This window comes from Monodelphis domestica, chromosome 1 (genome assembly GCF_027887165.1).
Source record: "Monodelphis domestica isolate mMonDom1 chromosome 1, mMonDom1.pri, whole genome shotgun sequence".
NCBI lineage: Eukaryota > Metazoa > Chordata > Mammalia > Didelphimorphia > Didelphidae > Monodelphis > Monodelphis domestica.
In genome coordinates this window covers 453,166,188-453,190,292 of record NC_077227.1, presented here as the reverse complement: position 1 = coordinate 453,190,292, position 24,105 = coordinate 453,166,188, and the positions used below count along the sequence as shown (strand labels likewise).

General features: G+C 37.1%; 1 protein-coding gene across 2 annotated transcripts in view; it reads right to left on the bottom strand.

The window, feature by feature from the left end:
- Positions 1 to 5,294: 5,294 nt before the first annotated feature.
- Positions 5,295 to 24,105, bottom strand: part of SLC6A2 (solute carrier family 6 member 2) — a 66,387-nt gene continuing 47,576 nt past the window's right edge. The window contains exons 9-15 of one of the 2 annotated variants that reach the window (XM_056812330.1): positions 22,384 to 22,496; positions 20,624 to 20,752; positions 18,734 to 18,833; positions 17,748 to 17,848; positions 14,935 to 15,102; positions 13,153 to 13,224; positions 5,295 to 11,457 (exon numbers count right to left, since the gene is read on the bottom strand). In XM_056812330.1, the coding sequence (XP_056668308.1) occupies positions 11,434 to 11,457; positions 13,153 to 13,224; positions 14,935 to 15,102; positions 17,748 to 17,848; positions 18,734 to 18,833; positions 20,624 to 20,752; positions 22,384 to 22,496 (707 nt within the window). In that variant the 3' untranslated portion in view covers positions 5,295 to 11,433. Of the gene's footprint in view, positions 11,458 to 13,036; positions 13,225 to 14,934; positions 15,103 to 17,747; positions 17,849 to 18,733; positions 18,834 to 20,623; positions 20,753 to 22,383; positions 22,497 to 24,105 lie in introns of those variants that run through there. The other variant, XM_056812329.1, reaches the window with a different exon arrangement.

Here is a 24,105-nt window from a genome sequence, read left to right as displayed (position 1 = left end):
TTGGAATTTGGCAATTACATTCCTTGGAGTTGTCTTTTGGGGATTTAGTGTAGAGGGTGTTCTGTGAACTCTTTCAATGCATATTTTGTCCCCTTTTTCTAGAATCTCTGGGCAGTTTTCTTTGATGATATCATGTATTATGATATCAAGATTATTGTTTATTTCTGGCTTTTCTGGTAGCCCAATGATTCTCAAATTGTCTCTCCTTCCTCTGTTTTCCAGGTCTGTCACCGTGTCAGTGAGATAGTTTATGTTGTCTTCTAATTCTTTAGTCTTTTGACTTTGCTTTATTAATTCTTGTTCTTTTGCAAATCATTATCTTCTAGTTGCCTGATTCTGACCTTTAAAGACTGGTTTTCCTTTTCAGTTTGGTCTGACCCGTTTTTTGAGGCTTTGAGCTGTTTCTATATTTGCATATTTTGGACTCTCAAATTGCTGAATTCCTTTTGCATTGTTTCCCTTTTTCCTGCCAGAAGGCTTCCATCTTTTTGATAATTTCTGATTTAAATTCTTCAAGAGTTTGTGGAGAATTTCCATTTCCTTTGGAAGGTTTTGGAGCATTTGTTTGTGTTTCCTCTTCTATCTACTCTGTATTTTGTATTTTAGCTCCTTAAAATGTGTCCAAAGTCACCCCCTTCTTCTTGCTTTTCTTGGTGTTTGGAGGCTTTTGCACTTCTGTACTGTTTTACATCTCTATCTGAGTGAGGAAGACTGGCTCTTAGTGTATCTGTCTGATGGTCCAAGGCTTTAGCCCCAGGCAAATCATCCGTTCTCCACAGCTGCTCTGTCATCCCGGTGAAGCCCAGGGTCTGACCTTCCCTGCCTGCTGGCATTTTCAGTGTTACTGCCCTCAGTTCCCTCCAGTTGCTTCTCCACTGCCTTACTTCCATGCTCTGAGTGTGGCACAGCACTGTCCACAAGGTATATCAGTGCCTTTGCTGGCCCTGAAGTTCCTGTCCTTTCAGGGGGCCCTGCACTCTAAGGGGGGAGTGCTCCTGATGGGATTAGGTTCAGCTGGGTTGGTCTGGATGTGCCCCAAAGCAAAAACCTCCAGTGAGACTCAGATGGAAGGGCCCAGCCAGGGGGCTACAGGCTCCCTCCCATCTCTCTCTCTGTTTCCCTGCCATCTGTGTTGGATGCCCCCAAGACTGGCCCAGGTTGCTTTTAAGGTGCACCCTTCAGAACAGCCAGACCTGAGGCCCTTTTGCTGGCCCTGAGGTTCCAGCTGCTGCCGTGGGCTCAGCTCTCTGGGTTGGAGGGGAGGGGTCCTGGGACCTTCCTTCTGCCTTCCCCTTAGACCCAAGTGATCTAGGATTCTGGCTTTTGGGGGGTGTACCGTTTGATCCGAGTCCAGAAAGAGTGTTCCCAGGTTCTGTCCTGTTGTTAAGTTTGAATTTCAGTCCCCTAGGAGCATTCAGTTTGTGATAGGTAAGGAAGGGTTTTCAGAGGTCTGAACTTTTGCTGCCTCTAAGCCACCATCTTGACCAGAAAAGTCTGGTATTTTCATTTTAACAGAGCCTAATATACATCTGCTAGGAAACTACTATGCTCTTACTGTTCTCAATGGCTTGGGTTCTTTCTTGATGTACAGGTTATGTCTTCACTTTTTAAAAAATTATACTACATCATATGCTATAGAACCAAAACATAGGGGATTTTTCTTTGTTAAAATATTTTAAGTGACTAATTCAGATATGTTCATTGTTATTGTTCAGTCATGTTGGACTCTTTGTGACTCCCTTGGCCTATAGCTACTCATTGTATTTTCTTAGAAATATATTAGAATGGTTTGCCATTTTGTCCTCCAGTGGATCCTTTTCTCAGGAAATGAGAAAATAATTGATTGACCCAGAGTCACACAGCTAGGACATGTCTGAGGTTGAATTTGAGCTCACGTCTTCCTGACTCAAGGCCCAGTGCTCTAAACTACTGAGTCACAGCTGCCTTTAAATTCTGACAGAGATGGTCAAAACTAAGAGGTGGATGGGACCATCAGAGGGCTTCTAGTTTGATTTTTATCTTTGTAATAATCCCTCCTACACCATTTCTAGCAAATAGATTATTTAGCTTTTACTTGAAGACATCCAATGAAATGAAACCTACTTTGAGCTGAAACACCCAGTTACAATTTTAGATGACTGTGATACTTAGGAAAGTTTTTCTCATCAAGAGTAATTTAAGGGGATATCCATTAAATAGCGGATGTCTGAACAAATTGTGGCAAATGATGGTTATGCAATACTACTGTGCTATAAGAAATGATGATCAAGAAGATTTCAGAAAGATCTGGAATGACCTAGATGAACTGATGCAGAATGAAATAATCAGAACCAGAAGACTATTGTACACAGTAACAGCAATATTATAGAATTATCAACTGTGAAAGACTTAGCTATTCTCAACAACATATGATCCAGGACAATTCTGAGGGACTTGTGACAAAGTCACCACCAGAGAAAGACCTGTTTGAGTTCAAATGCAGCTTAAAGCATACTATTTTTCATTTTAGTTTGTTTGAGTTTTTATTTAGAAATCTTGGTTTTATGTGTTTTATATGAATATTCTCTTAAAATGGACATAGAAATATGTTTGGCATGATAATACATGTATAACCCAGAACAAATTGCTTACCATCACCAGGAAGATGGAGGGAAAGGAGAAAGGGAAACAATTTGGATCATATAACTTCAGAAATTACGTGGAAAATTGTTATTATATATAATTAGTAAAATAATATATCTTTACCAAAAAAATACAAATAAAGCTTTCTGCAATGTCCATCCAACATTCCATCCATTGTTCCTAGTTTTACTTTCTAGATCCAAGACAAATGCTTAATATTTCTTATATGTGTGGTTTCTTCAAACATATAAATATATATCAGAACTTTTTCATGCTAAATATTCCTAGTTCTTCTAACTAAATCTCATTTGATATGATCTGTATCTCTTCAGCATCCTGGTTGTCATCTTGTAAATATTGTCCAGCTTCATAAGGTCTTTTCTATTTACCTCCTGTCTTGTGAGCATTATGTCTTTCCATATAGCATAAAATTATATCAAAATTTGGGGCCACCAGCTATTGACTGTTATTGATTTAGTAATTCACAAAACAAGATCATTTTAGGCAAATTGCTGATTATATAAATCTCTCTCATTAGTACTTAATGAAGTTACTATTTTTAAGCCCGACTAAGGGACTTTATAATGAATCTCTTATATTTCATTATTCTCAAATGTCATCTTTCTAAATCCTGTCTTTGGAATTCAATGTTTTATCTAGATGTCCTAGCTTTATGTAGCTATCTATTTTATTACCTTATCTGAGATATTAGTGTTCTATAGTTCAGTGCCAATGACCACTCTTGGGCACTGAAATAGAAACTTCCATCCAAAGTTCACAGTTACCGATTAATGTCTACTTTTTATGTCCAATCATTCAACCAGTTCTGAATCCATGTCACTATGCCATCATGTAACCCACATTGCTTATCCACACCAAAAAAAGTTATTAGTCCATATTAAATAATTCAGTAAAATCAAAGTACATTCATATTTATATCATTCACTTGGTATTCCAGTCTTTCAATTCAGTCAAAAATGAAAATGTACATACACATATATAGGTTAGTCTAGCATAACTTTTTCCTGATGACATCAAGCAAGGTCTTTGTGATTACTGCTTCCCTTCCTTTGCTAGCCATCTCTTCAATAGGATACTCTAGAATTTTTTTTTGAGTATTTTAAATGTGATTTATTGTTATATGGCTTGTAGATTCCACTCTCTTCCTCTTTTTTGAAAACTGGAAAATTTCCTTTTCTCCAAAGTTACAAAACCTCTCTTATTCTCCATGATCTTTCAAAGGCATAGGAAACAGTCAATGAAAAAGTATAGAGTTGGGAAATTGAATATCATGTATAAGGAATGGCAAGTAGACTTTTATAGATGAGTCATAGAATGCATGAAGGAAAGGAAAGTATAAGACTCAAAAGGTAGGAATAACTTGAATTCTAATCTAGACTAACTATGACTCTGCACTTAGTTTCTTTGAGACTCATTTTTCTCATCTTGTGGTTGACCATAGTAATGCTTCCTTTCTATCTTGCTGGTGTGTTTTCAGGCAAATGAGCCAATTGACATGAAAACACTATGGAATCCATAATACACTATACAAAACTAAGAGTTGATGATGGTCAAGAAAATGTTGGTGTGTACATAATTTAGTAGGGATAGTGTTGTCTTCTGTAGTAGATAACAGAATAGACTAAGAATTAAGAAATTAAAGTTCCCAGCTCAGCTCTGTCACTATTGACTCATCCTCTTTTGACCCAAGGGATCACTTCCCCTCTATCAGTGTTGGTTTCCTGCTTTGAAAAATTATGGAGTCAGAATACAACCCCAATTCCCTAGCCCTTATTACTCTTCTGCCTTAGAACTGATACTCAATATCAATTTTAAAACAGAAAAGGTAAAATTTCTTTAAATAATAAGACTCAAGATCCAGATGATTCTTTACTTTCAGTTTGAGAAAAATATAAAAATACTTTAATGATCAAATGACTGTGGGCCAGTCTTCCATGAGCACATTAAGTTCCAATTCCATGTAACTTTTTTTCATGTCCTTCTATAAATCTAACAGAGAATATTCTCACTGAAAGAGGCCTTTCTCTAAGTCTTATGCTGATATAGTACCACATAACTAACTATGTGACCAACATTTTTTCTGGTCATATGTGCTCCATGATTTCTTTGTTGATACCGTTTCAAGTAATTGCTGGTAAAATGCTATAGTCTGCTTAGGCTACCCAAAATTTTTATTTTCCTAAGATAGAGGCATTCAAATATTCATAACCAACTACTGTAATCTAATAATCCTGAAAAATATTTGCCAGAGATGCTGGAGGCAGAGATAGTTAAGTTTTTAAAGTTGCATAAAATTTTAAACAGGGTAGATGCCTATTGATTAGGAGATGATTAAAAAGGCATTAATACATGAATGTAATGGGAAGGCATCTTGTGATGAAAAAAAAATTATGAATGGGAAGACTACCCAAAAGAAAGATATATGAACTGATGCAATGAAGTAAGCTCAACCAGGAAAATACCATACGTGACTAATCAATGTAATAAAAAAAAGAACAATGACAAAAGCAATTAAAACTGATGTTGCAAATTATTATAACCAAAATTAATCACAAAGAAAATATGAAAAGGTATTCTTTATTCTTTTCAGAGGTGGGGCATTATAGCCTAGAATGTCAAGCCCTTTCAATTTGTTGGTTAGTTTTGATGAATTTATTCTCTCTCTCTCTCTCTCTCTCTCTCTCTCTCTCTCTCTCTCTCTCTCTCTCTCTCTCTCTCTCTCTTTCTCTCTCTCTTTCATTAAAATGAATAGCTCTCTGGAAGAGGAGGCAAGAATACATTGGGAAATGTAAGTGACATTAAGACCAAAGATATTAATAAAATTATTTTAACTAAAACAGTTAGGAACAACTGAAGAACAATCATAAAAGAAGAAAAATGCTTAGATGGCATAGAAGATATTGTTTATTGTTCTATCTCCATTTCTTTGATGGAGAACAAGTTGTAAAATAGATCTAGACCAGACATAGTAATTCAGACAGTATAGAGGAAATCACTTGAAACAGTCTTTATTTACATTAAAGCACATATATGGAGGAAGGGAGGCAGACATCTCAGAAGAGACTACATTCACCAGAGCTTTCAACATCTTGAGCACATACAACAACAGTATACATCACATACACCTAGATTTGTAAGGAACAGGATCAATCCCATTACTTACATTCATATGTAGATATGTTACCCTCAGATTCCTCAACAAAAAGAAAAACTGAAACGAGGGGTTAGTTGAATTCTTTTTCTTCTTTCTTTCATTCAATTTTACTTTCTCTCATTAAGCAATTGAAAAAGGAAACTGCTACATTGGTGGATCTAAGTCATGAATGCAATATAAAGAAATCAAATCTCTTTGATCAATATGTTTATAATCACTTTAGAGATCATTAGCGCAATAAACAAGTTACCTCTATCTTGAATTTAGCATGAAGCATGCCACTTTTCCTAAAAGTTGTCTAAAACTACTGATCTCTTTATGACTTCTTTCCTATGAAATAATCTCTTTGGTATATTTCTTGAGTTCCTCATCACTCAGGCTAGATGCATACTTGGATTGCTTGAGAAGAGAAAGCCCAGAAGCCAGGAGGAGGTCTCTTTGAGCGATTAAGGCATCAGTGGAGACTATGGAATATGGCATATCTGGCTGTAGATAGCAATACTCCATTCTTCTTGACCATTTATTTTGTTATTATCTGCAGGCTTATAGGTCATTCAATAGATTCCTTGTGTAGATATGGCCTCTGTGAGACCAAGTGATGGCCTAGCTAATTTTCTGATATTAAAAGTATTTTCCCTTTACAAAAAATAGACAAAGGGGGAGGGGACATAAAACTATCAAAAGAGTAATATACAGTTCACAGAGGTACCCATGTTACAGGGAACCTTTACTATAAAAAAAGCAGTAAAAATGAAGTGGAATATTACTTATGTAAACAAAGGAACCCCTTCTTACAAAACTTCTAAGTGTAAGGCAAACCCAATGACAATGTGGAGTCTCATCAGTAATCTCAGGTTCACTAATGTGGCATGATATCCATTGGCCATAGAGAGAGTACTCATCTATTTATGGTAGAGAAACAAGTCACCTCACAGGGAGGGATCTACCCCTAAAAATTTCATTGTGGAGAAATGACTTAGCAACTTGAAACTTTTGAGCTAGCACCATTCTTCTTTTCCTTTTTAAACTGTTTAGAAACCAAAGAATCACTGATAGCTACAGAAAAAGAAAAGGTTTTCTTTGGACCAATTTGCCCACCTCCCTTATCTAACATTATAATCCACTGAGGCTTTGTTCTCACCAATTTTTCCATATGTCCTTTCTTTTTCATGCCCTACTGCTCCAAAGAGTGATTATTGTAATCAACACACAGCAGCTGAATAATTTTCCCTTTGGCAATCAACTAGAAGAAAATAAATGATGCCTTCATTCCTCTTCCATTCCACCACTTTCTTTTGTCTTTTTTTGCCAAGTAATATATATTGTCCATTTGAATACAGCAGTTTTTGAATCAAAACTCTAGTTTTCCATACTACTAACCAGATGAGAGAGGAAGAAGCAAATGGTATTCTGAAAGTTATGGTAATTTTGCATTTTAGTTACAAATCTTTACTAACCAGCTCCCATAATAGTATCACATACTAGAGTTATTGGTTCCCAGTGATACAGTCTGCCCTAGTCTTTAACTATACCTATGGATTTCCAAGTCTTAGCTAAACTCTGATGGTTCTTTGAGCCATCTTTGTAATCTACCAACAAGAATTGGAGAAAATAAATAATCCCTCTTTGCTTCTACTCCTGTCTTTTAAGAATATCCTGTGAATTTTATTTTGTGGTTGAAAAACTCTACCTCAGAAATTCAAGCTACTTCCATGAAGAGGCAGTATAATTAAGTCATATTAATTGAGGCACCAGAAATGATAGTTCTATAATCGATTATTTGGGAAATATATTCAGAACCTCTAGACAATGCTATGTGATTTCCTCTAAAAACCTTTATTGATTCTTCTATCAAGAGAGAAACCTGGGATTGATAGCCCTCAGGACTCACCTAAGAAAGCAGTCCTTACACTCTTAGGTCTAGGTTTTCCCTACCAGATAACAAGATATGATAGTATTCTTGATGCAGACCTGTGTATTAAGTGAATGAACCAATTTTCCACCCTTTAAGCTGGATGAAAAAGAAAAAAAAACAAGGGAATTGTGAAAACCTGTCCATTACACTAATGTGACCATGACCCAGGCTAGGAAATCATATTTTTGCATTTTGAAACAAAGGCTGTGTATTTTGTGTTCTTTAATACATGTCTTGAGGGGGAAGAGCAAAGTTTAAAACAACAAATTATCAAAACCTAGAAATTTGGTCATTTCCCTATATGAACACCATATCCTTTGCCATAATTATCATTTGGGTTCAGAGTTGTCTAGGCTCCCACTTATAGCAATTTAACTGCTTGGGAGAGCATTTTACAGTTTTGGTATTAGTGTCTACTTTTTTGTAATGGGAAGTCACAATGCAGCACAAAGATGAGAGTGATTACTCTGTGGGTCTGCTATGTAGAAAACTAAAAGTTATATTTCAGGCCTTTGGATTTCCCTAAAGCACTATTTCTCCATGTTTCTCCTGTGCCCCTGCCTAACACTGCATTGCCCTTGGGGAGAGTTGGCAAATTTGTGTACTTCGATCAACCTAAAATTTGGGGCAAGACTTAGGGGGAAAAGAGTCCAAACTCCAGGTAGAAGGACATCAAGGAAGTAAGAACCATTGCAGCAAGAATGTAAACCACTTGGGTCATTTGACTTCTGATTGAAGCTTTTAGGGGATGAGTAGTTCACATAATCCCTCCTTGACCATTCTAGAATTTTATCTCCTTAACATTCAAGAAATTTATCCTTTTGCCCAACCAATCACATCTGCTTTCATCTAAATTATTTCCCTTTTGTTGGGTTTTCTATAGACAAAGAGTATTTAATGTCTTAAAGATAGTGGAGAGGTAATATAACTCTAATTCCTTAACCTGCCCTTCACAGAACTCATTTTTTAATTCTTGGAGGCCCATCTTGAAGTGCATTAATTGACTCCTAAATGGAACCAAATTAAGAAGTTCTAGGAAGTCTCCCTTTAACCCTATATCCTCCTGCCCTCACTGCCCTTCCAAAAACATTCCAAAAACATTTCTAGAAGTGGGTAAGGGAATAGAGAGATGGTTGTTTTTTGTACAATGCATCTTCAATCAGTTTAGACACAAGCAGTATCTCATCTACCCTCTATGGTTTTAGTCTGTGAAGCACACTTGTCTCTGAAGTTAAATGACTTCCCTAAGGCCATGTAGCAGCAACAGTAGCATGGCAATGAGAACCCAAGTTCTTATTCTCATTTGGACTACAATTGAGCTGAGCTATGAACCAGCAATTAGAAAGAATCAGCACTACAGCACTAATTGGGTCAATCTCCAAACCAAATTCAGGGAGTGTTTTTTTAAAGTAAGAATGAACCAGTTTGAGCTGACATTATCTAAAATTATTGAACTGGGACATCCAATTAAAATATTTTCTGGCCTGGCCCTGACCTAAATTAATACAACTTTTAGGTCAGCTAGTTAATTTCTTGTTGACTCATTTTTGAGAAGCAATGTTGTACAGTGGAAAGCATGTTAACTTAGGAGTTGGAAGGCATGAATTGGAATCCTAACACTGACTCTTGTTAGCTATGTGAACTTAGGCAAATCATTGTATCTCTCTGACCCTCACTTTCCTCATCTGTGAAAAGAAAATGAAGATAATGGCACTGTTGTCCTAATAAAGTTGTCATGAGGGAAGTGATTTATAAATCTTAAAGTCCTATAGAAATGTGAATAATTATATTTTTATTTAATGTAAATTCCCACTACATATACTCTCCCTGCTAACTTTTGAAAAGTGGCCAGACTATCTTATCTTCACTAATGAAACATCATGGGGAGACCTCTGGGGTGAGAATCCCAAAAATGGAAACACTTACTATAACCCAGAGTAGATTACATCTGGATCCTGTAGAGATTTAAGTTAAAAACAAATAAATACGATCAACTGGCAAGCAGTACTTTGGCACTAGGCAAAGAAGCTAAGTCTCAAGCTGAGAAAATAGTCAACTGCATAGTTCTGGCCTTCTTTTCAATTCCCCTAGGAGAAATATCAAAATCAACTAGGTCAATCCCAAGGACTGATGCTCTGAAAACTATAAATAAGCTTTCCTGCTTTGCTGCTGAAAAGAATAAAAACAGCACAATTCACTTCCTTGGGGCACCTTATCCATGAATCTCCACAAGATTGGCTTTCACCAGATACAGTTTTCAATGATCTACTTGATCATGGAAGATCTACTTGTTAGCTTACAATGAGGTATCTTTAATCCAGAGCAGCTATTCTTTGTCCTTTTACCAAACTCCTAGTTCATCCTCTCACCAGCCACAGGTAATCCAAAATTCCATCAAAAGCAGCCTGAATGACAACAAACTATGACAGTAGAGTTGTTGAAAAATGACAACAATAAGTCATCTAGTCATCCCATGAACAAATGGGAATTGATTTTAGATTACGCAGGACGTTGTTCCTTTGAACTAACACAGAATTCAAGAGCTCTATTTATTTGATTAAGAGGGGGAAAAAAGAGGCCTCATTGAATATCACAAAAAAGTTGGGGGTCTGCTTTTTCTGGATCAATCTGGATCTGGATTTTTTCTGGATAGGTCTATACCTATCATTTGAAAGAATTACCTATGCAGTTATGAACTGAGAAATTTTCTTTTTGGCAGAAATAGCAGAAAACATGATAGAATAAGATTTGTCTATCATGATTAAGAAGCTGGAAGTCTCCAAGTGCTGCACCAATTTTCATGAAATATCAACCCAGAGGAATATCTCCAATATCCCTATGCACAATTGATGGAAATATATAGGCAAGAATCCTCCAGGATAAGAAAGTGTGTGGAAGGGTTGCAATCTGCACCAGAGGAAAGAGCACCCACAGTGATGATCCACTGAAGCATTAATGCCAACTGAACAAGGCAAGTGAATTTATCTCACATGATACATAAAACTCTCTGAATTATCAATTTTAGAAAAGTACTTTCTATTACTAAAAATCATACACATCAGAGAATAACTTATAGCATTATCTGTGGCTCTCTAAGTTATGATTCCAAACCTATCCATCTTATTACAAATTAAATGGAACAGAAATGACCCAGCTCTCCCATTCTCCTTCTTTGTAAAACAAAAGTATCAGGCAGGGGAAGAATTGAGAATAACAACATGTCAATTCATACCATATAATTTAGAAGGATGTAGAATTCAGCCCAGTACAACATTGGGGATAGCAGCAGGCATCTAAATGTGTTTCTCCCATTACTGACCCTGCTTGTGGTAATAAACTGATTAAACAAGAGTTTACCAGCATTAACCACAGACATTATCTTGTCTTAACTTTTTCCAAGTAATAGAGGCTTTTGAGTGAAGAGACATGCCTCATTCCCTTCACAACTCATGTCTCCCCTAAACCTTACCAAATCTATTTCAGCAAGCAATCCATAAAACCAGTGGCTCAAAGGAAACTAAAGACTAGATTCACCAAATTAATTTGCAAGTAAGTGGAGGAAAATAAATCTTAAAGGAAAATTCTTTCCCCTTAACAGAATCGATGGGTCACCTCAAGAGTGACTGGTAAAATACAATCAAGAGGGCTTCATCTTTGACATTGTCATTAATTCCATTTGAATGTGTTACAGAAGATAGGGTTCCTCCTCAGGTGAGTGCAGTCAGATTGCTAGCCAGTGCTGGAGCTGAAAAATAAAAGATTCTTTTAAACTGGGAACTACCTAGATTTAAAGAACTTCAATTCATTAAGAACTGGCTGATATAATCAAGCAAACTAAGAAAAAATATAGGGGCAACAGAATCTCCCAAAGAGTCAATTTTATGGAATCTTTGAGACATTGGGAATTCAGTTTCTTTTAGTCCACACAAGTATCTACCAATATCTGAGTCTGGGCCTCATGAATAACTTTACATCTGTTATTCAAGTATCAACCTAGCTCTATGTGGAGAAACTCATCACTGAAAAACAGACCTCAAGGCAATATTTTTTTTTCATTCAGAGTAACTTGCAAAGACTATTAGCTAGGTAAAGGAGGAGTGGTGATTTTCATCAATGGATGGACTACTCCACTGATGAAATCACTAGATCCTTGAATGAATGAAATCTGACATCAATCCATTAGCTACTATAAAAGTTAAGTATATTTAGAACATGTCCATGTCCTTTAGGAATAATGAGCAATGAGATGGAGAGCCCACAATTCCTTTGCTGGTACCTCAGAAATAGAACACTGTTCTGAAGATGAGCCAGGTGGCAATTTTCCTAGTTGTATGTTCCAAAGGGTTAGAAAGAAAAGGGATTATAGATTTGGAGCTAAAAGGGGCACCTTAGAGATCAAGTGCTATAAACTCATTTTACAGATAAGGAAACTGAAATTAGAAGAAATTAAGCAATTTTTTCCCCCAAGGTCTTACAGCTAGTAAATTTTGAAGGCAGAGTTTGCTTCCAGGCCTTCCTGACTTTAAGTCAAGAATTCTACCCAATAAATAATGCTGCTTATCTAAAATTCTGTTTTTTTTTTTTAGAAATTTTAGGTTCTTACTACCTTCAAAAAGATGCCCAAACCATCTAGCATTTTAAAAAGTTCCCTACTCCCTCCATATTGTGAACAGGATAAAAAGGAAAGAAAAGCTAGGAGAAGTAGAGATGTCTTATTCTACTTTTAATAAAGAGCAATCTTTCCCCCATATACCACTCTGAACAAGTTTTACTCCTTTTCCATTCCTTATATCCACTTTATATTCCATTGTATTTTTTACCCTTCTTTATCCTTCTTCACCAACTCCCCACATTGACCTTTAGACTATTTCTATACTTCCTATTATTTCAGTTCTCCACATGATCTCCCAAAATCAACCATCAAAATATATGGAAGAATGGGAAAACAAAAGAAAGGAGATAAAAACAAGGGCAATTCAGGAAGCAGGGAGAACTATGTAATAGAAAGGACATTGGATTTGAAATAAAAAGGTCTAAATTAGTGTCCAGGTTCAAGGCACTGTGCTAGATTCTAAATTCCAGCTGTGTGATTTTGGGCAAGTCATTTCCCCTTTCTGAATCTCATTCTCCTAATCTGTAAAATGAGAATTTTGGTCAAATTTTTTTAAGTCCCCTAAAACTTTGACATTCTATAATCTTTGTGGAATGTAGTTTTGGTCACCAAATTCCAGTCGCTATAACTTTATACTTTTCTTGAAAACCTACCACAACATTGATTATAATTCTGGGAAATTTGTGAGATCTTCCCAGATTGTTGACTTTTCCTCTATATTTTCCTGGGTGGTTCTGTTTCTGCCCTATTACCATGGTGACTGGGTCCCCAGCCTGAAACTTACTCTAGACATGTGTTTCTTGGGGAAGTTCTGGGACAGGTACAAACCTTGAACTGCCTGACATTCCTTTGTGCCACAAGGTGGTGCTCATTTTCCGGAGTAATACAGTAAGCCAGTCTCTAAGAATTAAGTAGAAAGAGAAAAGAGAAAGTCAATGCTTCCCAAATATGCTAGCTGCTGCTCAGTCATAATGGGGCTGATCTAGTATGTGATTGAAGGAGGTTACCACAAAAGAAATAACCTTTCTAATATTTCCTCAATCCTCTATTTATGATGTGAAACACAAACACTATCTTATAAACACCTATTTATCCAATGGACGTGGAGGTTAACCCCACTTTAAATGAGCATATGAAAATCTAGATTTATCTTTAAGAAATTAGAAGAGTATTTCATGAGTACATATGATGTGTAGGCACTGTGGGGAATGCCAGAAAACAATAGGGAAAAAATAACCTCTGTACTCAGAGATTTTAAGCTCCTTCAGAAACTCATGGTATAATGTTGTAGAAAGGACATTAGAGTTAGAGGTTCTGAGTTCAAGGTCTGGATAATTTCCATATTTTGCATGTGTCATATGCCCACTCTGGGTCTCAGTTTCCTCTACTTTAAAAATGATGGGGTTGGATTACACAACTCCAAGCAATCAATCTTTATTTAGTGAGTATTTATTAAGCATTATGTGACAGGAACTATGCTCAATACTGAAGATACAAAGACAGAAGTGAAACAGTTCCTAATCTTGAGGAGAATACATTATGGTGGGGGATAAGTAAATAGTGATGTATATATAAACAGTTATACACAATTAATTCAGTAGTTATCGAGAGGGAGGATATTAGCATCTGAGGGTCAGGGAACAGTCAGAAAAGACTTTGCAGTATTTGATCTGGCTATGGAAGGAAATTAGGGATTCTAAGAAAGAAAGGGGAGGGTGGGTTGTGTTCTCTAAGTTCTCATCTAGCTCAAAATCACAAAATAAATCTTTTGATACCCCATAGTTCCAGCATACTGCCTTACACACAGCAAGCATTTAATAAATGTTTGTCAAATTTACTGCATTACTACAATCTAGTTGGGGCGAAAAGCTCTACACATGTGAAACAAAGTCAGGTAGGCAGAGAATGATGTAAGAGAGACATAGTAGTGCTGGTTATCAGTGATAAAATGAGTAGATTACTGAGGAGCTCTGAAAAGAATTGCATCACAGCAATAATAAGAAACACTTGTCAAGTGTTGACTATCAGCAAACACAATGCTACATGATGGATACAAAATGACAAGCTGTCTCTTGCCCTTAAGGAATTGACATCCTCACCCATAATAGCTTTTATCATCCCAAACTTGCTTTTCAGTGGACAAGAGAGGAAAAAATAAACCAGGACTCCAAAAATTTGACAAGACCTGGGTTTGAGTCCAGTTTGGCTACTCAATAGTTTTATAACCCTGGTCAAATCCTTTAACCTCTTGGTTATTGGACCAAATTGGACCAAAATTTATTCATTTGTGAAATAAAAGGAAGATGGGAAATGTAACTCTGATTATTAAAGATTCTTACAGTTTTAAGTCTATGAGAGTAGTCCCTGATCTGACATTAGATTCCTATGGGATCTTGATACAGTTTTGTCCCTTTTCTGAAGCTGTTTCTTTATCTGTAAAACTAGAAGTTGGACTAGATGATTCGTAAGGTCCCTTTCATAGCTGGTGTTCTGAAACCCTAAACCCTAACCACTAATTCATTTTTCTGGGTACTGAATGGTCAAAATGTTTGCCCTTACTCCCTCAACTCTATAATCAGTCCTTGATTCTGACCAACCTGGAGTACTCACCTCTCTTAAGGAACCCCTCAAACTCAGGAATTTGTAGATAATGTAGGCAGGCACTAATAACATGGAGGAGAGGGCAATGCCCCAGCCCACACAGTTGGCCCACAAAGGGAAAACGTAATCATCATAGGTGAGGGGCTTGAAGTTGATGATGCTGACAACCACCACAAACTAAGGAGGGAAGAAGAGAATTTGATTTAACAAATTTAATTTAACAAAGGCCAAGTATTTAGTGTGTACCAAACAATATAGTAAATACTTGAGATACAAATATATATGGAGTACACAGTCCCTGCCCTCAGAAAAGAGGGAGAGCAGAAGATACAGAATTAAGACTAGTACCTAGCATATACCTAGCATGTTCCCAATAAACGTTTTTGGGTGAAGAAGACAGAGAAAGTAAGAAGAGGAGGAAGAGGAGAAAAGTAGACAATGGAAATGGGAAAAATAAAAGAGGAAAGCATGACAATGGAGGAAAAAAGAACAAAGAGAAAGGAGAGAGGATAAAGTAGGTGAGATGATGAGAGATGATGATGAGAGAAAAAGAGAACTGGCAGAAGAATATGAGTAAAAAGCATCATTGGATGGGCAATTGTGATCAGATGACAGTACATCTGAAAAAAACTGGGGACTTTAGTGGACTGTAGCTCCATACAAGTAAGTGGTACAACATAACACCCTCTGGAAAAAGCTACTGTGATCAGACTTCCTAGGGCCTAGAAACAGAAAAGTAGAAAACCCAATGTATTCTACATTGGTAAGGCTGCATCTAGAATATTGCATATAGTCTCAGTGTCATATTATAGCAATGAAATTAATAACTTAAAGAATATCCAGAGGAGAGAGGATGGGGAAGGGAATAGAAAAAAATTCAATACAAGGATCAGTTGAAGGAATTGGAAATTTTAGCCTAGAAAAGAGAAAACAAAGGGGGAACATGGTAATTTATATGTTTAACATATGATCAAATGAAAGAAATATTAGACTTGCTCTGTTTGGTCCCTGAAACCAGAGCCAGGATCAATAGGGGGAAGTTATGGAGAGATAAGTTTAGGTTCAATTCAAGGACAAAGTTACTAATAATCAGAATTGTTCACAGTGCAATCAGTTGCTTTGAGAAACTGTGGGTTCTCTTTCATTAGAGATCTTCAAGCAAAACCCAGATGGTCCCTTTTAGCTCTAAGATTCTATGACAATGGAGGAAGTGGGAAAAAGTGAAGAGAAAGAAAATGAGAATTGAATTACTAAGAATGAGGTAAAAGTTCAGAGCAAGAGTGCAAGTCACTCAAAATCAGGTCCGGGTGGGACAATGTTTGTCAGTCAAAGAGTAAGTCAATAAGTGTTTGTGTAGCACTATATGTGAAAGGCATTGGGCTAAGCCTTATGATAGAAAGGGGAAAAACATGCTCCATCCTCTCAAATACTGCACATTCAACAATATGTAAGTAAATACTTATACATATGTGGAAATAGATGGAGATCTCAGAGAGACATCAGAGGGACTAGAAAAGCCCTACACAAGGTGAGATCTGAACTGAATCCTGAAGGAAACCAGTGAAGCAAAGAGATTGAGGGGAAGAAGGAGAGAATCCCAAGATTTGATGAATAAACAGTGTAAAGGCATTTAGTCAAAAAATAAAGTGCCATGTGTGTGCAACAGATTGGTCAGTGTAGCTGGATTGTGGATTATATGATGGGAAAGATGGCATAAGAATTCTGGAAAGGTAGGAAGGAGTCATGTTATAAAGAACCTTAAATGCCAAAAAGAAGGCATTATTGGCCTCAGCCACTTCCTAGCTGTGTGACCCTGGGCAAGTCACTTGACCCCCATTGCCTAGCCCTTACCACTCTTCTGCCTTGGAGCCAATACACAGTATTGACTCCAAGACAGAAGGTAAGGGTTTTTAATTTTTAAAAAAAGCATTATATTTGATCCTGTAGTTTACAGGGAACTACCAATATTGGTGATGCAGTGGAGAGAGCACTAGATCTGAAGTAATGAAGACTCAAGTTCAAATCTGATCTCAGACACTTATTAGCCATGTGACTTTAGGAAAATCATTTAACTTTTTTGGTCTCATTTTTTTCATCCATAAAATGATCTAGAGAAGGAAATGCAAGCTATTACAGTATCTTTGCCAAGAAAATTCCAAATGATGTTATGAAGAGTCAGATATGACTGAAGTGACTGAATAACAAATGGTCAGTTTTAGAAAAATCACTTCATCTGCTAAGGGGAGAATGGACCATTGGAGTGGGGGGGGGGGGAAGTTACACAAGAAGACCAATTAAAAGGCTATTGCAACAGCCCAGGCAAAAGGTGATGAGAGAGATATGGGAGAGTGAGAGAAAAAGAAACTTATACAGACTATGCTCTGAATAAAGAAATGACATTTGACAACATACTGCATGTGTGGAGTGAGTGTGAGAAAGGTGTGGAGGATGATAATTGTGGTTGTGAGCTTGGATGACATGGAAGATGATAATGGGAAATCTGGAAGAGTGGTGGGATTTCCAGACAGTTAGTGGGGAAATATAATAGGTTCTTTGAACATGTTGAGTTTCAGATATCTATAGGACATCCAGTTTGGATTGATTTGGCAGTTAGTAAAATAGTACTTCAGGAAAGAGACAAAGACTGAGCATATCTATCTGAAAACCTTCTCAATAGAAGTGATAGTTGAACCTATGGAAGATGAAAAAATAATTGGCTCTAAATTAAGTACACTATCCTTATTATTCCCCAAATATTTCACATCCCTCACAGCCCAGAGACATAATTCCATGTCCTTCTTTCAAAAATCCAAACTACTCACCAATAGGAAGGCTGGGCTCACAAATTTCCAGCAGAGCCTCCAGTAAAGTCCTGGTTTGAACCCCATCATCTGCTGAATATCATTGCTGAATCTGTCCACACCTAAGGAACACACACACACACACACATACACACACACACACACACACACACACACACACACACACAAGTATATATACATTAGTCAAGCACAAAGCATTTATCCAAGATAAATCACAAACAGGAATAGATGCCCAAATGCCACCTAGAACAGAATAACTTCTCAGCCTATCTCAGTTTCAGAACCAGTGGTTCTGCAATCATTAATGGATTTAGAGTAACTACTAATAGCTCATAAAGTCAAATATAATGCTAACCTACTCTGTGGTAAATGAGCAAGAAAATAGTTTTGTTTCTTAAAAGGTATCTGGTATTTTTTTCTACAAACAGGAACAATCAACTCTTGATTGTTAATAGGAAGAGAGATAATTTAGAGTAATAAATAATCCAATAAAAAGGCATTGTGTTAATACTTGAATTATATGATCAACTTCCTTTTCCTAAAAAAAAAAAAAACATTAATCTCAAGATTTATGCTTTGGTAAAGAGGAAAGTACCAGATTTGAAGTCAAATATTCAAGTCCTAGTACAGTTACTTACTACATTGCAACTTTGGGCCAGTCACTAAAGCCCAGTGGTCTCTGTTTCCTAGTCTATAAAAAAAGGGGATTGGACTAATTATCCTGTGAATACAGCCCTAAATCTTTGCTCCTATAAGATGCTCCTACATACATGCCACCTTGTGTCAGAGACTGATTGCCCAGAAGTGTGAAGTTAGCTTACTTGAAAGATTTTCATGATTGATCCATTAAATGGATAATCTGGAGCTAACCCTCTGATTAAGAAGAATACACAAATACAATTCACCACTTCTGCATAAATCCTACATGCCAGACCAGTATGGAGCTAACAGTCTCTCTAAGATCTCTGGGGAATGAGAACACTTACCATAGAACCATGAAACACCAATGGCTTCCATTAAAACAGCAAACAAGATGGAAGTTCCAGCAGCAAATGTATCTAGTAATGTCAGCACATATATTCCACCCTGAAGCACAGAATAGACCCCCCAAAAATTCATATTCACTTAAATTTAACAAACATTTCTATGTTCCTACTATGTGCAGAAGAACCTGGGGTCCCAAAATTTTAAAAATGACACATTGCTAGATCTCAAGGAACTTAGGATCTCCTGGGGGTAGGTTAGAGTGGAATAAGTACTATAACAGATACCCAGATATGAAATTATTTCTTCTCTGAAGATACTTAATAATCTAATGAGGGAGAATACAATGTGGAAATACATTAAGTATAGGACAATAGTGTCTATGGTGGGATTGTAGAGGGGATATATACTGTGTACTCTAAGAAAAAAAATCTTGGGGAGAAACCATCTTTAAATGGGGAGATCAAGAAAGACTTCATGGAGAGGATATTTCCTGAGCAGAACCTTTAAAGATGAAAAAGTTTTAAAAGCAAAGAAAATGGAGGCTTGGAAGATAGCCTTTAAAAATTAATGGAGAAAGAGAGATAGCACAGCAACTTTGGGAGACATCAGTGGTCCATTTGAGCTGGAATTTGGGGCATATGAATAGGAATAAAATGAAATAAACCTAGAAAAGTAGGTGGGAACCAGATTGTAAAAATCCTTAAATGCCAGGTTAAAGAATTTGCATTTTATCCTCAAAGCAATAGGAAATGACTGATTATCATTGAACAAAAGTATAACATAACCTATTTTGGCAGCAATGTGGAAAATAAATCAGTGAGGAGAGGGCATGGAAGAACAATTAAAGAGTATTATAATAGTTCAAGTGAAAAATGATGAGGGCTTAATCAAGGAAGGTGACTTTGTAAGTACACAGAAGAAAATGGTGCAAATGGTATTTGTAGAGTTAATGGGACTCGGCAACTGACTAGATATGGGAGGAGGGCATTTGGAGAAAGGAAAGCATTTTAGATAATTGCAAGAATGGAAATAATGCCTGAAATCTAAGTGGAAAGGATCTGAGTGGTAACTCTTTCTCAAAGTTGCCTATAGATCACTAAGAGGGTCTTGTTTCCAGACTCCCCCATGGAATACTCCATAAGTACTATATTTCCTTCTTTGTGCATTTTCCCTGACCCCTAGAACAGGTTTCTGACAAAGTGATTATCTCAAAAACTCACACTGTAACAGCTAGGTGATTCAATGCATAGAGAGTCAGTCCTGGAGACAAGAGATCTTGGGGCAAGTCATTTAACACAAATTGCCTAGCCTTTATTGCTCTTCTGCCTTGGAACCAATACTTAGCATTCATTCTAAGACAGAAAGCAAGGTTGTTTTTTTTTTAAAGAACACAGAAATATCAATATCTCAGCATTATGCATACACATGGGTATATATGAACGTATATACATATATATTATCAATATCTATGTGTCCTAAAGCAAGTCATTTAATTTCTCTGGGCCTCAGTTTCTCATCTATAAAATAAGAAGGTTGGATTAAATAGACCCTAAATTCCCTCTAGTTTTAATCAATGATCCTATGATTGCTTTATGCTTTACATACTATTTTCAAATGCATTATAACAGCTGGTCCTCAAAACAATGTTTCAAAGCAAAGAATTAAGATTTGTATTTGGCAAATGAAGAAACTAGGGTCCAGACTAGAGAAATCACTTGCCTAAGGTCATACAACTAGAATGATGAAGCTGGGTCTTGAACTAAAGACTCAAGACTCTAAGATTAGAATTTTTTCCTACCCAGCTAAATAGCTTAACCAGAAGCAGATGTTGACAAAGACATGATTTCAGAAATTCCTCTTATTTACACCTGCCCCAGTCAACAACTTACCTTAGTGATACAAAACAGAGCCATCAGGAAGGTGCCAAAGGTGACAGCAAATGTGAAAAGCTTCCTGTGACGCTTTAGGATCTGGAAGTCATCTGCAAGGCCAGTGATGACAGCCTCCATGCCTCCCATCTAGAAAGAACCATAGCAAGCACAGAATCCTTTGCTGTGAAAAAAGAGGCTGTGGTTGCTCAGAGCCAACAGCAGGATGAAGGATATGATGAAGGAGCCAGAGAATGGGCAGAGCGGAGAAGGGGCAGCTCTCTCAGGAGACAGCCAGTAACAAGAAACATAGTATCTGGGGACCTGTATCAGTTCTATGAGAAAAATGTCAAACCCTCACTAGATGGGTATATGAGGCATGTCTTCATTCATGGACAGACCTCTAATAACTTTTCTTACAAGTCCTTCTCTCCCTTCCCCATCCTTGAATCACTTTTCTGTTCTGCTTCCACCTAAATCACTAGAGCCACTGTGTACATGCATGAACTTGTGTAATGAAGTTGTTCCCAAAGTGCTGTGTCCTTGGCACTCTACCCTCTACTAAAGAATTGATAATCATATAATACATACTAATTACTTAACATGCCATACTTTGCATTTCTATGATGTCACATTTTTACATTTTAAAAGAAGTCTTTGGGAGGCCATACTTTAAACTAAAGCAGTAACTTTAATTGTCATCATTCTAGGAACCGTAGAAAGTCAGTAAAAGGAGTATATCTGGTCAGGAAAGGAAAAGCTTTGGCTGCCCTTCAAAGCATATCATGTGGAGGACAGGAACGTGTTACCCCAAGGCAGGATAAATATATGTGAAGTATAAACTGCCCCTTTTTTGCTTAAGATTCAGACATAAGAGAGATGCCAACCAAACACCATGGCCTATATACTGTGAGATTCAAGAGGTGCCTCCTCACACAAGTACTTTTGGCAACTATCAATAAGTTGTATTTTGAATTCATTGTTAGAGACAATCTGGTATAATTGAAAACATACTAGAAAATGAAGGAGCTGGGGGATTTAGCTTTAGCCCTTCCTTCTCTGTTATTAATTTTCCATGTGACTAGGGTCAAGCCATTTAATCTCTCTGATTCTATTGAAAAGTAAAGATAACTCCTGCCCTCCTAGTTAGTCATCCTAACTGTCCCAGCTGCCAGAGTTGCTGTAAAAATTGAACGAGATCATGCCAATAAACGTACTTGAGTGACTCTAAAGTTTTCTGCACATGCAAAGGGAAGGGGGGTGTTATATAAAGGTATTCCACATCGATGATATGATATTTTCAAGGCTCTTCATAGCTGATTCCCCCACTCCACATAAAGTGATGGGGGAATGAGGAAATGAACAGTAATTTATTCAACCTCTCTAGAGCCAATTTCTTCTTATGTAAAATGAGGGAGTTCGAATAGATGGATTCTAGGGTGCCTTCCAACTCTGGCAATGCATGTACAAGGGATCATTCTACCTCTGAATATTCTATTTTTTAGAGTCTCTTATGTGTCATTCGGTGTTTTAAGTTACTTTCATATGTGACATTCACTGACCGAAGGTCCCTTTTAACTCTGGCATTCTATGATTCTTACTCTAATGTATTTGTCGGTCTGAATTGCCTAACATTAGCACACATTCCCTCCTCAATCACCAAAGTCGTGGGCTATGCATGTTGGTCTAACTCCAGTTTGGATGCCCTTATGCCCTGGAATGGAGGGAGAATTCTTGCCCTGAAGGGATTATGAAGAAGAGAGTAAATAGAGGATACATACCGAGCTATCAATACCCAGAGCCAACAGCATTATGAAGAAAACAATGGCCCAAAAAGTGGAACCTGACAAGGTGGAGATGGCTTCTGGATAAAGGATGAAAACCAAGCCAGCACCTAAAAGACAGAAATGTAATCCATCCTGTCAGCCATCATGGCTAACACCATTGCACACTGGAGACTTCTGAGATTCAGTACTAGTGGAAGAAGTTCTCTCCTTGACACTAACAACATTCTTGGAGCTTGGGCATCTCTGGCCTCAGCTCAAAGCCCTAGCCTGTGTCCTGGGACAGTGAAGATCACTGAATCAGAAGCAGGATGTGGAGGCTCTCCTCTTGACTTGTTGTATGTTGTTCTCTCCATTTCATCCTCCTTTCTCTCCATCCTTCATGGCCCAATTCATCCTCATCTCCTCTGTAAAGCCTTTTCTAACTTTCCCATTCAATGGCTTTCTCCCTTGTGCTTCCATGAAAAAACATATGCCTCACCCAAATGAAAACTTGATCATAGACATTTCTGCATTGTTCTTTGGACATTTCCTGTGAAAATATCTCAGTCAATAATCAGTAAACAAGCATGTCTTTGCCCTTGTACCCCTGATTTAAGGTGAAATTCCAAATATGAAGGTTGAAAGTAGCTAAATAAATTGCTAACTCTAAAGAACCTGCTTTTGGGTTGGAAAATGACTTTTTTCCCTAATTCTTTACTTTCCATCTTGGAATCAATACTGTGCATTGATTGGTTCCAAGGCAGAAGAATGGTAAGAGCTCAGCAATGGAAGTTAAGTGACTTGTCCTTGATCACACAGCTAAGAAGTTTTTTAAAGCAAACTTGAATTTGAACCCAGGACATCTGTCTCTAGGACTGACTCCCAATGCACTAGGCCACTCCATGAAAAACGACTTGTGAGACTTAATCCTTGACAGCAAAAAAGACCTAGATTTTAAAAGTTAGATGATCTGGATTTGAAGCCTAAGGGCTCTGTAACTCCCACCCCTTTGAATTCTAATCTTCAAAGCTCAGCCCAAGTGCTACAATTCTCTATGAGCCCTTTCCCCACTGTGGTTAGTGCCTTTACATTTTACATTTATTATATGTGTACTTGTTTTCCCCAAAAGAATACAAATTCCTGTTTGCAAGACTGTTGTAGGAATTGTTTTATTTTTACCTATATACCTCCGTTACATAATATGTAGTAAATACTAAATAAATACCTGCTAAGTGAATGGAAATCACTATAACTTTCCTAAAATTAAGTTTTCTCAACTGTAAAATAGGGATAATAATCATAATACTATCTCACAAATCTATTATGAGGAAGTTGCTTTCTAAATGTTAATATTTTATGAAAATAGCTATTCATTAGATTGTGGAAGTATCTTTACTAGTATAGAGGTGACACAGAGTTCTGGATGGGATTGGACTTATAATCAGGAAAGTTTCAAATCATTCTTCTAACACTTAACTGGATATTTGACTTTTTAATTCACTAAACTTTTGTGTGTCTCAGGCAACTCCCTCTGATTTATCTACTAAGTTATAGATAGGTTCTGATTGACTCCAGGACATAGTATAGCAGAGTAAATAGGGATCTTTTTTGTCAAAGGAGTCTTGGGTTTAAATCATGCCTCTAATACATACTAATAGAACAACCATGGGCAAATCACTTAACTTCTCAGAGCCTCTGACAACTTTATAAGATGCTAAGTGATAGACATGTTACTGA